This window comes from Cajanus cajan, chromosome 3 (genome assembly GCF_000230855.2).
Source record: "Cajanus cajan strain Asha chromosome 3, NIPB_CcT2T_4, whole genome shotgun sequence".
Lineage (NCBI taxonomy): Eukaryota > Viridiplantae > Streptophyta > Magnoliopsida > Fabales > Fabaceae > Cajanus > Cajanus cajan.
The window spans coordinates 73798082-73812961 of NC_138519.1; the positions used below are offsets into that span (position 1 = coordinate 73798082).

A 14880-nucleotide genomic window follows, 5' to 3' on the forward strand; every position below is an offset into this window, starting at 1 on the left:
TTTTTTTGTCAAAATACATACATAGATTCAAATCTTAATCTTCTATTCTAAAAAATTTGGTCACATGGGATATTAATGGAAAAAGAAAGACAATTAATGATAATTAGTTAGAATATTAAAATGTGTATGATGTATTTTAAAAAATGAAGAAAGAGATTTTGAGTAAAAAAATAAAGAAAAAAATATCTAATTATTTATTTATATTCATGCACGTATATAATAATTTCACACCGCAACGGTTATAACTCGCATTGCAGTAGACATAATAGTCACGACTACAGTGGCCACAATCGCAACCGCTACCACAATTTAGAACCATGTCTACTGTATACATTGTAAAATATTGCTCTTTGCCTTATTTGATTAATATAGAATGAGGCCCCTAAAAAAAGTCCAAGCCATCATTATATTTTCAATATAAATATTTCTTTTTTCTTTCTAATTTCAGCATAGTCTTTTATCAATTTTATAATCTGCAAAAAAAATTATGAGAAATTATTAATCTTTTTAGTACAATTCAAATTTGCATTGTGTGTAACTCTTTTTGAATATAAACTCTTTACAAATTCTGTTGATTTTGAAATTCAAATTGTTTCAAATTGAGTTGTACGAGTCTTTCTCATTTTTTTTTCTTTCAGTGGCTTTCTTTTAATTTGCAGTATGGCAACAAGACAGGCATATATAAAGACATTAATTTGATGCTTTAAGTTAGTAAGAACACTAGCAGCTTTTAATGTACTGATGAAATGATGCACACTTAATAGAAAGAACTTAACTAATAAAAGGATGCCATTATTTTATCTAGGTGTTTTATCAGTGATTCATGGTTAATCCCTTTGATATGGATGCGGCTAGTGCTTGGACACGTTACAAAGATCATAAGATTCATATGAATACAATCTGAAAATTTCAAAAAAGCAGTGTTTAGATCTTGAGCAAGTCTAACCCGCATGATGGACATGGAATAGAATTGAAATTTAATCAATTTATACAATAGACAGATAAAACAACTGGTATAATTCAAATTGTCTAGAACAAAAAAAAAATGCATTTTATATATAATTATACCTTTATATTGATAAATAATTAAATATATCAAAGAGTACTTCCTTCAAATATATATGCAAATTCTTTCAAAGTACGAAAATGTAAACAATTGAGATTTTTGCATAATTGAAAGATAGCTGAATCCTTAAAATACACTGATCATGAGCAACAAGTCCAAATATCATTAATATTATTTCAGTGTCTAAACATAGACACATTCAAAGACAACAAACACCGAACGGTTCAAACAAGAGAAACAAAACAACTATTGAAACCAAATCATCCCAAGAAGAACACAATTTTTTCAAGGGATATATTGGTTAAGCCAACCACTTGGAAGATTAACATCATCCATTGTTATTAACATCTGGTCCCCATCAGCACCATTGATCATTTCCACAGGCCAATCCTGGTTTCCAACAGCATTCACATTATTGGCCTCAGGCACTTGCACATGATCATTCACAAGCTGTGCTTGTTCTCCCTGCTGAGCCATGATTTCCCCTCCTTCTGGAACAACCGGTGCCACAACCTCTTGGTCTTGGGGTTGTTGGTCTCTATTGATTTTTCTGTCAATTTCCTGCAAGTTTTGAGTGGTCATGTGTGCGATATCATTCAGATAAATCATGTTGGCACTATCAAAAATGTTTCCAGAAGCATTAAAGTACTGGTATATGTTAAGGGTCATCTCCTTCTTCCTATTTTCAGCCTTTAGTTTCTTCAACTGCTCTTGAGCCTTGATGATCCTGTGCCTCAGGAAACTCTCTTGGCTCAACATTTTCTTGCTTTGTTCCAGTTCAGACACTCCCCTAAACCTGGAAAGCACATTCTGAACCCCCCAATCAGATGGCCAAACCTCAGGTGTAGGGTTTTCCGGAACATAAATTATAGCACATGCTTCAATGCCGCAAAGGATGCTGATTTCATCAACTTTCTTGATCAAACCTGTTAGGAGCATTCAAGATATCCAAAAGAAGAAATGAGAGAAACTGAGAAATGATTAGGAATTGAAAACTTGTGTTAAAATGGTAAATGTACATGATACACAAATGAACTAATAGTACACAGTTAAAAAGAATTAAAGAGAAGCAATTTTTGAACCATTTTTCCTTTTCCTTAACGTTGCCTTCCTCTTCGAGTCGTTGGCTATGTAGGTAAGGTCCACCTTCTTTCTGGCCATGATAGTGATAAAAAGAGAGCAAAGAAGGAACAAGAGAGAAATTCTGGAAATGTTGATTTGATGTGCCTTTCTCGTTCTGTCCTCAGTTGTTTATATAGAAAAAAATTAAAATGTAACTGGAATGAAATTAGGGAAAGTCTTGCGATGCATTTATTAGAGATTCCCATTACTAAATTAAGGTTCATGCTATACATTGCTTTAACACAAAAAAATGGTAATTAAATTCATGTATAATGAAAAATCAGAGAGATTTTACAATAAAATAATTTTTAAATGCTTTAACATATATGAAAGATATAAAGTAAATATGAGATTTTCAAGTTGATATCCAAGTTAATATTATCTGTATTTTTTATCTGTCCGTTTAAGAGGATAAGATACAATCGAAAAATATAATTAATATCCCCGTCTATATTAAAATTATTATTAATTCGATAATAACTTTCACTATTATATATTTCTTTCTCATTTATGATAAGCATATATATAAAGTATTTATCAATTATCAACATGTCACTGATTCAAGTGAAACCAGACTTAAATCCTTAAATAAGACCTATGATTTGAGTTTTGTAAATAGAGAAAAAAAAATTAATTGAAAGAAAATATCTCACTAAAAGTGATTAATTAAGTTTTTTTGACAAGAAATAATTATTGTTAAAATCAATGAATATTTTATACTAATAAAATCTCAATAAAAATTATATATGTTTATAAATTGGGTAAATAAAAGTACATATTGTAAAAATAATAATTAATTTTGTCCTGAAATAGTCCCCATATAAATATACAATTGAAAATATAATAATTGATAACTATGATTTTTTTTTTAATTTTTATGAAATAGTCCCTACATTTTTTGAAATACACAAACTTTGGTCCTTGTTAGGAAAAAAAGAAAGTATAATTTGTACATTTTTTAAACTTTGAAATTTTTTAGGAATAAAAACACCGTTAACCCGTTTTTTTTTTTTTTTTTTGGTGAATTACACTACTGAAAATTTTTACTAAGTTGGCTTAGATTGTAAGGATCAAAACTATGGGTCAATATAAGATGGATATTTACTTTTAAGTTCTTTATTTTTAGAGACAGTTTTTCTCAATCATTACAAGTCAATTTTCTTATAGTATTATTGATTTGCTCAATTGTTTGTTTATTCAAATCCTATTTAGTTTTTTTAGTACATTTAATTAGTTGGGTGTTATATTTTGCAGATGATTTTCAATTTGGTTATTGTAATAATGATTAAGTGTTGAATCACTTACATTTTAGGGCCGACATTAAATGTTTTGTATAATTTAGTTTACATAACAGCATTTTGACAATTAATAAATATAAAATTGATGAATTATTATTTTAAATATAATTTGACATTGCTCTAAATATTTAATTAATTATTAAATATAAATCACAATAATTCATTTATTACATGAAATTTGTGTTAATTACATTAATATTAGTAATTTTGAAATAGGCCATTCCACCATTGACAGATAATTTTCACAGAAAAGAAAACCATTGACAGATAATGGGAAGAAGGGGTGAAGCACGTTTCAACTTATCTTCATAAATGCCATGATGATTTGTTTTTTTGTTCTGTTACATATGTCAAGTCACTGGATGATAGATTAAATTAGTTTTTGTTCTGTAACTGTGGTTGACTCTATTTCTATTATTGATGGAGAAATGACAGAGTGCAAAAATATTAAGTTCTAACTTTAATGTTGTTTTTATAATTTTGATGAATAAAAAAAATACATTTTTTTATAACACAATATTATTGGAATTATTTTGGGACGAGTACTTTAACATAATACAAAGTCATATATCAAAATGATATATGTAGGATCAATACTCTAATAAGAAAATGAACATTGAATTTTCAGTGTTGTTCTTAAATCATGTCCACAATCTATATAAAAGGCAAAATATAGTAGAAGTATAAAAGAGCAACCTAAAACACACTTGTATTTGAGTAAATTATATTCTTTTCTTTTAAGAGGTGTGAATATTATATTTTCTTTTATTTTTATATAAAATCTAATTTATATTATATTATTATATTAATTATTTTTAGACTAAAATATTCTTAATTAAAATATGTTCTTTTAATTTGATAAAGTCCTTTTATTATAAACTCTTTAAAGAAAATACGTTCTAATTGGTTAGAATAAAGATGAATACTAATTAAGAGAAAAAAATAGTATTAGATATACATTGTAATTGGTCAAATAATATATAAGTATTAAGAAAAGAGAAGTGGTATAAATATAATTAATTTTTTTAAAAAAAAATATATAAATAGAACAAACTTATTATTATTAACTACTTTTCTTAATCTTGGTAAATTATGTATAATTGAGTTTTATATATAAGAACAAAGGTAATAATAAACATTTTCCTCCTTAACAAATACAAATATGTTACACTTTAACGATTTATCTCTTAATTTATATATTCAATTATTATTTTATTTTTTAAAAATTAAATATATGTTTAAAAATATTTTTAATCATTGCACACACATAAGTAAAATAAAATCAACACAAGTATTATGATAGTATTTATTCAATGCGGTTGAAGTAATATTTTTATAAATATTTTTAAAAAGTAGTATTTTTATTATATTGTATTAATTATAAATAGTAAAAGTATTATATAAGTATTTAATTATTATTTAATTTATGATATTAATAAAGTATTTTATTAAATATAGAAATTTGTCATATTTAATAAATATAATGCTAAAAATATATATATTAAACATAAAAATTTTAAATGAATATATTTATATTTAAATTTCTTTTAAATAAAATATAATTATTACAAATTTAATACTTATATATATATATATATATTAATTTATATTATATATATAAAGTATACATATATAATTTATTTAACAGTTTCAATTTATTTTATTATTTTAATAAATTATTTTAAATTTAATTATATATTTTTATAAGTTTTATCAAGTAAATAAATGATAATGAAATAAAATATTTTAAAATATATTTTAATTAAAAGTATATTTTAAACTCTTAACTCTTATAATGAATATTGTTCGGATAAACACATTAAATTATATATTTTAATATAATTAAAAATTGATAATATAATATTATTATCTCTAAAAAGATAAAAGTGAAATTTATTTTATATTTAAACATATAAAGATAATAAATTTTATATTTTAACATAAAAGAAAAAGACAATATAGTATTCTTATCTCTCACTGAATGATAACGTATTTTACTCTTTTGTTATACATAATGTCACACCCTTTACTTTGCATACATTAATAAGCATAATAATGAAGTAATTTGAAAGGAAAGGAGTTTATGAAAAGAAAATCAACTAGAATAAAATCAAGTATGAAGTAGAGATATCACATTACAACTAACTAGAAACCAAAGACTAAACTAAATGTCAATTAAAGTTACTAGTCAACAAAGAATTTAACAATTGTCCTAAACATGAACAAAACATAATCAAATCCTATTTAAGCCTAGATATCATATTTTATCAGAGCATAAACCCAAAGCAAGGTCTAAGTCTCATCTCCAACATCATATTTAGTTTCACCTGTGACAACATCCAAATAGAACAAATATAAGAAATAGAGAGTGAGAAATATCTCACTTTGTCTCATGGCGTAGACTATAGCCGAATAACCAAAACACAAGAAAAAAGTAAAACAACTAAAACATCACAAAAACACAACATAATATGACAACTTATCATATAACAACAAGGTACATCACAAGTTTTAATATAATATATTCCACTACAAGGCATCAATAATGCCACTATACAATTTCACTTCACACATTTAATACAATGGACATAGACTCTATAGTAAATGCATGAGGTGCCTAACGAATACACCGTGGTGCATCGCCATATGCTAACACACAGAGTAGCATAGGAGATCATGTTTGGTTACACTCTCATAACACTTTACACTAGGAAGAGATACACTAATTAAGGTCTTGTTGGGATAACTATTTTGCACAAGTCCCATCCCATACACACAATGGGTGAAATTGGAAGTTCCCAAACTCAACTATCTTTGAGGTTATGAAACCCTAAGCTTTTACACAAGGAAGCCTTTCTTGGGAGTGTATTATATATCGTACTCACCTAACAATAACTATGGATATCATGCATGTCATAAGACTCGATATCACACCATGTTATCACAACCATTTCCACAATAGTATATCCATTATCAATCATCACATGTTCAATGCATGGCTAAGCCTTGGCTTAACTTTTCATAATGTGGCCCTTATAGGATCCATATGCAACAACTGTACCAATGTTAGTGCACATTGTTCAATTCAAACATAACTCACAATTGTATCAATAACATGTTCATATACCACAATTAGATATTAGTGTCAAACGACATAAGGATTACAATTACAAGATGCATCCCAATTAGAACAAACAATCTCGATATGCATAGTGACACTTGATGATGATCACCCTATGCTCGAGGTCTAGATAGCACATGTTGCTCTTGGGATAGATCACATCTAGCATGATAATGTTCATGCGCTCAACGAAAACACCATAGGGGTCCCCTAAAACTCCCATACCTAGCATGGACCAATCCATGCCCAACGCAAATGACATAGAGAACAAACTCTACTCTTGGCCACAACGATGCCCAACAAGCCCCAAGTGGTACCCGATGTCGAGTAAAAAATGCAACATAGTAAAAAAACGTGAATTCCATACAACAAGTGTAACTCATCTATTTTGCAATTTCAATTGATAAAGCATTTCAAAGGTCATATTACACTTTTGAAAGGTAAAAATTACATACATTCACATGGTCATACCAATTCATCATACAAACACCAAAACGCACCTTAATTAGGATTCTCGTAGGAACCCATAAACAATCTAAGATCCACAAGATTTATTATTTTGGCACATGAAATTAAACATACACACAAGTTAATATATAAAATCAATTAGAGTACTGAAAAATCACATGAAAGACAGAAACATAAGATAACATAATTTGGGATTTCCCCTTTCATACAATGCATCCAATAAAGAAGAGATTAAAGTCAATCTCATTACTCAACATATATCCAGTGCCCAAAGTGAGACTACTCACTCCACCCCTACCTTGGTGGATACTAGATGAAGGATGTGAATCTCTAAGATGATTTTCCACGAGTTTTGGTTCTTCCAGTTCTTCAAAGCGTAAGCATACGAGAAAGAAATTATAATTAAGAGTGTAAAAATAAAACTTATTCAACTCCCCCTCTTAAGACTTAACTCGTCACTTAACCAATAGTTAAAACAATTAACTCAGGTTACACATCTCTTCCCTTAAATAATAAAATAAAACAATTAATTATAAAACTATATATATACATACATGCATAACACTAAAAACATTTCTTACACTAAGCCAATTAATTATAAAAATAAATAATATTATTAATGGAAAAACATGAAGCGTTACACATAATTTAAGTAGATCATACTGTCTATAACATGCCAAGAAAAATGATGAACATACATAACCCGCTATTGCTTCAACTTTATTAAAAACTATAAAATCACAAGTGATGGAAGAGCATGGGCTAAAGGCCCAACCACTAGAGCAATGGCCAGGAGGTTACTTGAAGATTTGACTGCTTCAGAGCTTAGTGGGCCCAATGGGCTTGGTGGGCCTAGGGTGCTTCTCACTTGGGTTTTAATTGATTGAACACCATGTTTAATTGTATTTTCTTAGTATAGGAATTTACTTTGTTGTTGGTCTTGTATTTTGAGCATAGATTAGGGTTTAGGTGTCTTGGGCTTAATTTTGGGCTTCTTGAGCTTTGGGCTTTTGATACCCAATATTGGGCTCATTCTTCTTCTTATATTTTTTCCTATTCATTGTATTCATTAGACCAATGTATTTCGGTCATTAGATTAGGATTATATGAAGAATACATTAATAGGAGAATTAGGTTTCATTTATGCATCATTTAGAGGTAATTTGAGATGAATTTGAGTCACATGGATGGCATGTAGTAGTTCCGGCCATGTGAGCTCAAATCCACTTCAAATCACTCCTAAATGACACCTAAATGAAGATAGCAATCTGGTTTAAGCATGTGAGTGGCCAAAGTTTGAATTTCAAATTCAAATTTTGAAATTCAAACTTGGCGCCAACTTTGCCTACTTGGTTGCCGCCAAGCTTGACCTAATTTGCCTCCTATAATTGTATCTCTTCCCTCCTTGTAAAGACACTTTTGAATATATGAGAATTCCTGAACAAATACTTCAGCCAATTCCCTCAAGAGTCACCGAAAATTTCAAGAGAGAAAACCTAAGAGAATGCCTTCAAAAAACCTTAGGAAAACCTAGTTTTCCTTCCCTTTGAAGTGTGCAATCCTTTGAGTTCATGAGCTTGGATGCTTCCTTCTTCCATTTCCGCAGATTGTTCTTCATCTTCACGAGTTCTTCAAGTGTGTTCTATCTCCATTGAAGAAGATCCGAGCCTAGGAGGAGTTTAGAAAGAGTTTGAGCTTCACTCTTACTACTCACCTCCATCAATTTTGGTATCAAGAGCAAGGTCTTCAAGGAGATAAGTTCTTCATCTTGTTTTTGTGTCCGTGCTTGTGTTCTTGTATTTCTCCTTGTCTTGTTTGAGTTTCTCTTCGGATCTATATGTTTTAAGTCATATTTTGTGTTCATAGATCCATGGTTGATTGTTCTTGATTTTCTTCCACAATCAATGTTTTAGGAACTATTTGCTTGTGCTTATTTTGAGTTTAATTTGAGTCTCTTCATTCCTTGTATGTGTCCGTGATTGGACCTCATGCATTGCATTTAGATTTTGGTTTTGAATCTATGTTTTGTCTTAGAAGTTTGTGTTTAGTCTTTATATGTTGCAAATTCCTTGAATAGCATGTTTAACCTAGTGTTATTTTGAATTTTGTGTCTATATTGTTAATTCGGTCATACTCCATTTGTGCCTACCTATATGTGCTTTTTCTTTTACCTTATTGTGTTCATGATTTGCTATTAGTCCTAGCAAGTTTCCTTAGAGTTAGGTTTCTATTGTGTTCTTAAGTTTTCAAATCACTTTTCATTGAAAATCTTATAAAAAATTTTTGACTCAAAATTTCAAGTGCTTAATTCTACTTCTAGTGCACTCTTTCTTGTGGATTCAATTTTAAAAAAAATTAGAGGCTGAAAACAGAGATAAAACAGAGCCTAAATCAAAAGAAAAGACCTAAAGTTCAAAAGAAAAAGAGTTCAAAAGGAATCCAAACCAAAACCTAAAGACTAATGCACTAGTTTCTCAAGTTACTTGAATTTTGACCTAATTTTTGGCTAACTTGTAGTCTCGGTTTCTATAGCTTGGAATCTTAGAAAAATTTGAAACAAAAGGCAAATATACTCTCTGGACTCTTAACTTGAATATAGAAAAAGAAAGAATTAAAAAAAAAATAGAGAAAGCATTTTAAATAGAAAAAGCCGAGAGGTGTACATTGGTGAAAAATCACTTGATTCCTTGTTATTTGTTTTGACTACTATTTGTTCTATACTTATCCAATTGCTTTCAAATTTTTTTTGTTTTGTTCATCTACTCTAGTACCTATCTAGGAACATTCCTAACTGAGTGCTAGCTTTATTTGGAGTCTTATTTTCCAGTTTTACTTGTTGAACCTCTTTGAGTCTTGTCATATATACATATTACTCTTAACTTTTGGTATAAGCTTTCCAAATTGTGCTTTTATTGCTTGTCTAGTTTTCTTTCAATAATTTCCCTGTGCTGAAAGTGGCCTCAAATCCTTGCTCAAGGATCAAGCATTGCTCAACAAAGAGTAGGAAAAGTTTGGACACTAAGACCTAAAAATTTGACCTAATTTAGTGACCAAAACTTCTCCTAAACTTCCTTCACTTGAGTGACCATTCCTTTCACCTTGTGAGGCAGCCACCATTAACCTCTTTGTTGTGTTTCTTTTGCAGGTCCAGTAGCATCATATTGAAGGATTAGTGGCGGATTAAACACTTGATTAAGTGTTGGAAAATTTGCACAACAATCCGTCACTAGTTGGTCACCAAAACCGCCATTTATTGCTTTCTAGGCTAGTTTAAATTTTGCAATCTCTCTTGTATTTTAAAATCAATTTGTAAAGCTTGGAGGGAGTATTAAGAAGCTGGTCAGGTATATCTAACTCCTTGTTAGCATTCTCACGTGTAGTACTAGTGGAAGTGGCTTGAAAATTTCATATGTTTCAAGCTTCCACCTAGGGAAAACCGACTAGTTGATTATCCTTGCTTCCTTCAAGTGTTTGAACTTTAATTTTGTTTACTTTGCTGCCTTGAAACGTCTAGACTTGTGTAGATTTACTTGCTCACGTTTAGTTTAGTCTCAAAAAACAAACAAATTGTGAAAAAACATTCAAAATTTTTGTGAAAAGTTTTGGGGAATTGGAGATACCACAAAGGAGTTTAGTGATTTCCACTTGAAAAGGCTTGGTTATTAAGTGGCTCTTTGTAGCTCACCTCCCTTGATAGTGCAACTTGTACACTTAGACTTCCAAGTGTTATTTTCATTCCTAGAAAATCCCAAAAACATTTTATACCTTTTTGCATAGCATACAAATTCTTATTGTTTAATCATGAGTCATCATTCTCCAAGTAGTGTGACTTTGATACTCCTAAAAGTTTTAGAAAAATTGTCAAGGAGGTTGAAGCACTAAAACTTTGGAAGCATGAAGAAGTACTTCAAAAACAAAAAGAAAAGATTGAAAGAGAAGTACAACTTCTTGCTTTAGAAGAAGAGATTCAAAAGATTAAGCAACAAGAAACAAAACTTTTAAAAAAATTACATAAAAACAAAAGTCAAAAAAGTTCCTCAAAAGGTTCCACAAAGAGTTCCAATGACTCTCCTAGCCAAACTGAGGATAGCCTAAACCTTGATGCATATTACCAACCCCATCCTAGAAGAGTCATTAAAAAACCCAAAGTGAGGGAATCAAGGGTTGATCTCCCTTACTTTCATGGAAAAGATAATGTGGACACCTACTTAGATTGGGAGATGAAAGTGGAGCAAATCTTCACTTGTCATCAAGTAGGTGAGGAAAGAAAAGTTCCTTTAGCCACCCTAGCTTTTCAAGGACAAGCCATGTATTGGTGGACATCCTTGGAAAGAGAGAGAAGACTTCACAATGATCCTCCCATCACTTATTGGAATGAGTTGAGGAGTGCTATGAGAAGAAGGCACATACCTTCTTATTATAGTAGGGAGCTTATGGATAAGCTCCAAAGACTCCAACAAAAGGGTATGAGTGTTGAGGAGTATAGGCAAAAAATGGAGTTATATCTCATGAGAGCTGGGATAAGGGAAGAAGAAAGATTGACCATTGCTAGATTTCTAAGTGGTCTTAATTTTGACATAAGAGATAGAGTTGAGTTACTCCCTTATAGGGACCTTGATGATTTGGTCCAACTTTGTATAAGGGTGGAACAACAAAATTTGAGAAAATCTTCTTTTAAAGGAAAAACTCAATCTAGCCCTTATGTTAAGAAAGACTACAAGAGGGAGGGTCAATTTGATACCTCTAAGAAATTTGGCAAAGAAAAAGAAAAAGAAAATGAGAAAAATAAAAATATTGTCACTTCTAGTAGCAAAACTAGTGATATCAAATGCTTTAAGTGTCTTGGGAGAGGACATATAGCCTCTCAATGCCCAACTAAAAAGGTGATGATTTTGAAAGGGCAAGACATTTATAGTAGTGTTGATGAATCTAGTTCCACTACTTCAAGTGACAGTGAATCAAGTGAGGAAGACCATCCCATTGAAAGTGCATATCCTTGTGATGGTCAACTTCTAATGATTAGAAGGCTTCTAGGAAACCAACCTCATGAGTCTCACCTTTCACAAAGAGAGAATATTTTTCACACAAGGTGTAAAATTCTTAATAATGCTTGTTCTCTCATTGTGGATAGTGGGTCTTGTTGTAATTGTTGTAGTACAAGGTTGGTGGAGAAGCTTGGTCTTACTATTATTCCCCATCCGAAACCATATCAACTTCATTGGATTAATGAAGATGGGGATATTAATGTTAATAATCAAGTGAAAGTCAAGTTCTCTATTGGTAACTATGAAGATCAAATGGTTTGTGACATAGTTCCAATGGAAGCTTGCCATATTTTGTTGGGAAGGCCATGGCAATTTGACAAGAAAACCATGCATAATGGCCTTACCAATGAAATCACTTTCACCCACAAAGAAAAGAAATTTGTACTTCATCCTTTGTCTCCTTCACAAGTGATAGAGGATCAAGTACAAATGAAAATGAAAAGAGAAGAAGAAAAAAAAACTTGATTAAAAAAAAACAAAAAGGAAAAGAAGCATAAGTCTTCAAAGAAGAAGGAAGAGAAATCTCTTTCTATAGAAGAAATTCAACAAGAAACTTTAAAATAAACCTTAATTGTTGAAAAGTCTTCTTACCTTCTTCTTTGTAAAAGTGTGCTTCAGTGTCATAATTTAAGCATTGAACTTAGTTCTTTACCTCCTCAAGTTTCTCATTTATTAAAAGAATTTGATGATATATTCCCTAGTGAAGGTCCAAAAGGCCTTCCTCCTTTTAGGGGTATAGAACATCAAATTGATTTTGTGCCTGGGGCTAGTCTACCCAATAGACCAGCCTATAGGACAAATCCTCAAGAAACTAAGGAGATAGAGAACCAAGTCCATGAATTATTGAATAAAGGGTAGGTACAAAAGAGTTTGAGTCCCTGTGCTGTGCCTGTATTGTTAGTGCCCAAGAAAGATGGAAAATGGAGAATGTGTTGTGATTGTAGGGCCATTAACAATATCACAATCAAGTACAAGCACCCAATCCCTAGACTTGATGATATGCTTGATGAATTACATGGTGCTACTATATTTTCTAAAATTGATCTTAAAAGTGGTTATCACCAAATAAGAATTAAAAAGGGTGATGAGTGGAAAACTGCTTTTAAGACCAAATTTGGATTGTATGAGTGGCTAGTTATGCCTTTTGGTTTAACCAATGCACCAAGTACATTCATGAGGCTTATGAATCATGTCTTAAGAGAGTGTATAGGAAAATTTGTTATTGTTTATTTTGATGATATATTAATCTATAGTAGTTCTCAATGTCGCCACCGGCCCAAACGGGCCTCGGCGGTCGCGAAGACGGTCGAGCTCGCTTTTATTTTAGTTTTGAAAATGTATTGGATTATTAGAACGACTTGTTCTCAAACTGAGACCTTGTCGATCTTATCCAATTTATTTATTAAATGTCTCACCAACCCATGTTAATCCCAAGCGGGACCCTCCATGGATTAGTGGTTTTCGTAGTAGAAGGGTTCGTGGAGTCGCCACCAATGTTTTACTCAAAACATTGGAAAAAGGGATAAGGCAATTGATTTTATAAATCAACTTTGGCCATTACAACCAGAGTTGGGTAAGGGAGTCGGTTACGCGTGGGGAAGGTGTTAGCACCCCACAGCGCCCCTTTCGGGTTCCCTATGACAGATTATTTTATAAATAACAATGTAAAATTACTAAATTACCCCTATTTATTATGAACGATTATGAACAAGATATCTACATGGCGAATAAATTAGATATGCGATGCAACAATCAGAAAGCAGTAAAAGGAAGGATTTTGAAGAAGAAACCTTTGAAGCGTGCTTTTATATTTCGTAAAACTGGGAAGCTTTTTGGCGTTCCCTCGCTCTACAAGCCCGCTCGCTCCCTCCTATAAAATTTTGACTATGGAAATCCGGAGGATTTCCCTTCGACTAGGTTCGATCCTCAAGCAAAATGGCTCGGGGCTCAAGAACTTCGTCGGATCAACTCTCCGAGTGATTTCTAGGGCAGAACACTGCTCAAAAACCCCAGAATACTCAAGGAGAGGGTTGAAACTATGTGGAAAAGTGTGGAATGACGTCCAATTGACGTCATATTTATAGGGAACAGGCCCAATACGGGCTACAGAATCAATACGGCCGTATTGAAATTTTTGAACTTCAATACGGCCGTATTGAGTTCAATACGGCCGTATTGAAGCTCGGAAATTTCAATACAGCCGTATTGAGTTCACTGCGGCTGTATTGAAGCTTCAATACGGCCGTATTGATTTCAGTACGGCCGTATTGAAGTTTCAGAAACTTCAATACGCCGTATTGAGTTCACTGCGGCCATATTGAAGCTTCAATACGGCCGTATTAAGTTTTAGTACGACCGTATTGGGCTTCATTCCCTCCACTTCCTTATTTTAAGCTATTCTAAGACCTCTAGACCTACAGAGAACCCTCCTAGGGCCTTCCAGGAGTCCTTCTGGCTGATCTTCCTTCAGTCTTCGAGAGTCTTCAAGCTTTATTTCCGACCCGGACAATTTTAGGGGTCTACAGCTGCCCCCCCTTTACTTAGTCAAGCGGCCTTTTGGTGTACCGATTGACAAGTAAAGGAGTTGACCCAATTGTCCGGGTAATGCGCCAACCTTCTGACTTGTAATGTCTTCTGGTGGAAAATTGTTGAGTAGCCTCTCCAGGTTGATGCATACCTCGGCGCTTCTGACAACCTCGGTAGCTAAGTTTAACACCAACGTGCCTCTGACGACGCTGATGGCTGAGTATTGTCTCTCCA

At 31.9% G+C, this 14880-nt stretch overlaps 1 protein-coding gene across 1 annotated transcript; it reads right to left on the reverse strand.

Moving 5' to 3' along the window:
• Window positions 1–1209: 1209 nt before the first annotated feature.
• Window positions 1210–2273, reverse strand: LOC109816896 (agamous-like MADS-box protein AGL80). Its single transcript, XM_020382046.3, has 2 exons — window positions 2149–2273; window positions 1210–1992 (listed from the first exon to the last, which is right to left on the reverse strand). Exons 1-2 carry the CDS (start codon window positions 2225–2227, stop codon window positions 1352–1354), a joined length of 720 nt encoding a protein of 239 aa, XP_020237635.2. The 5' UTR covers window positions 2228–2273; the 3' UTR covers window positions 1210–1351.
• Between the last annotated feature and the right edge of the window lie 12607 nt (window positions 2274–14880).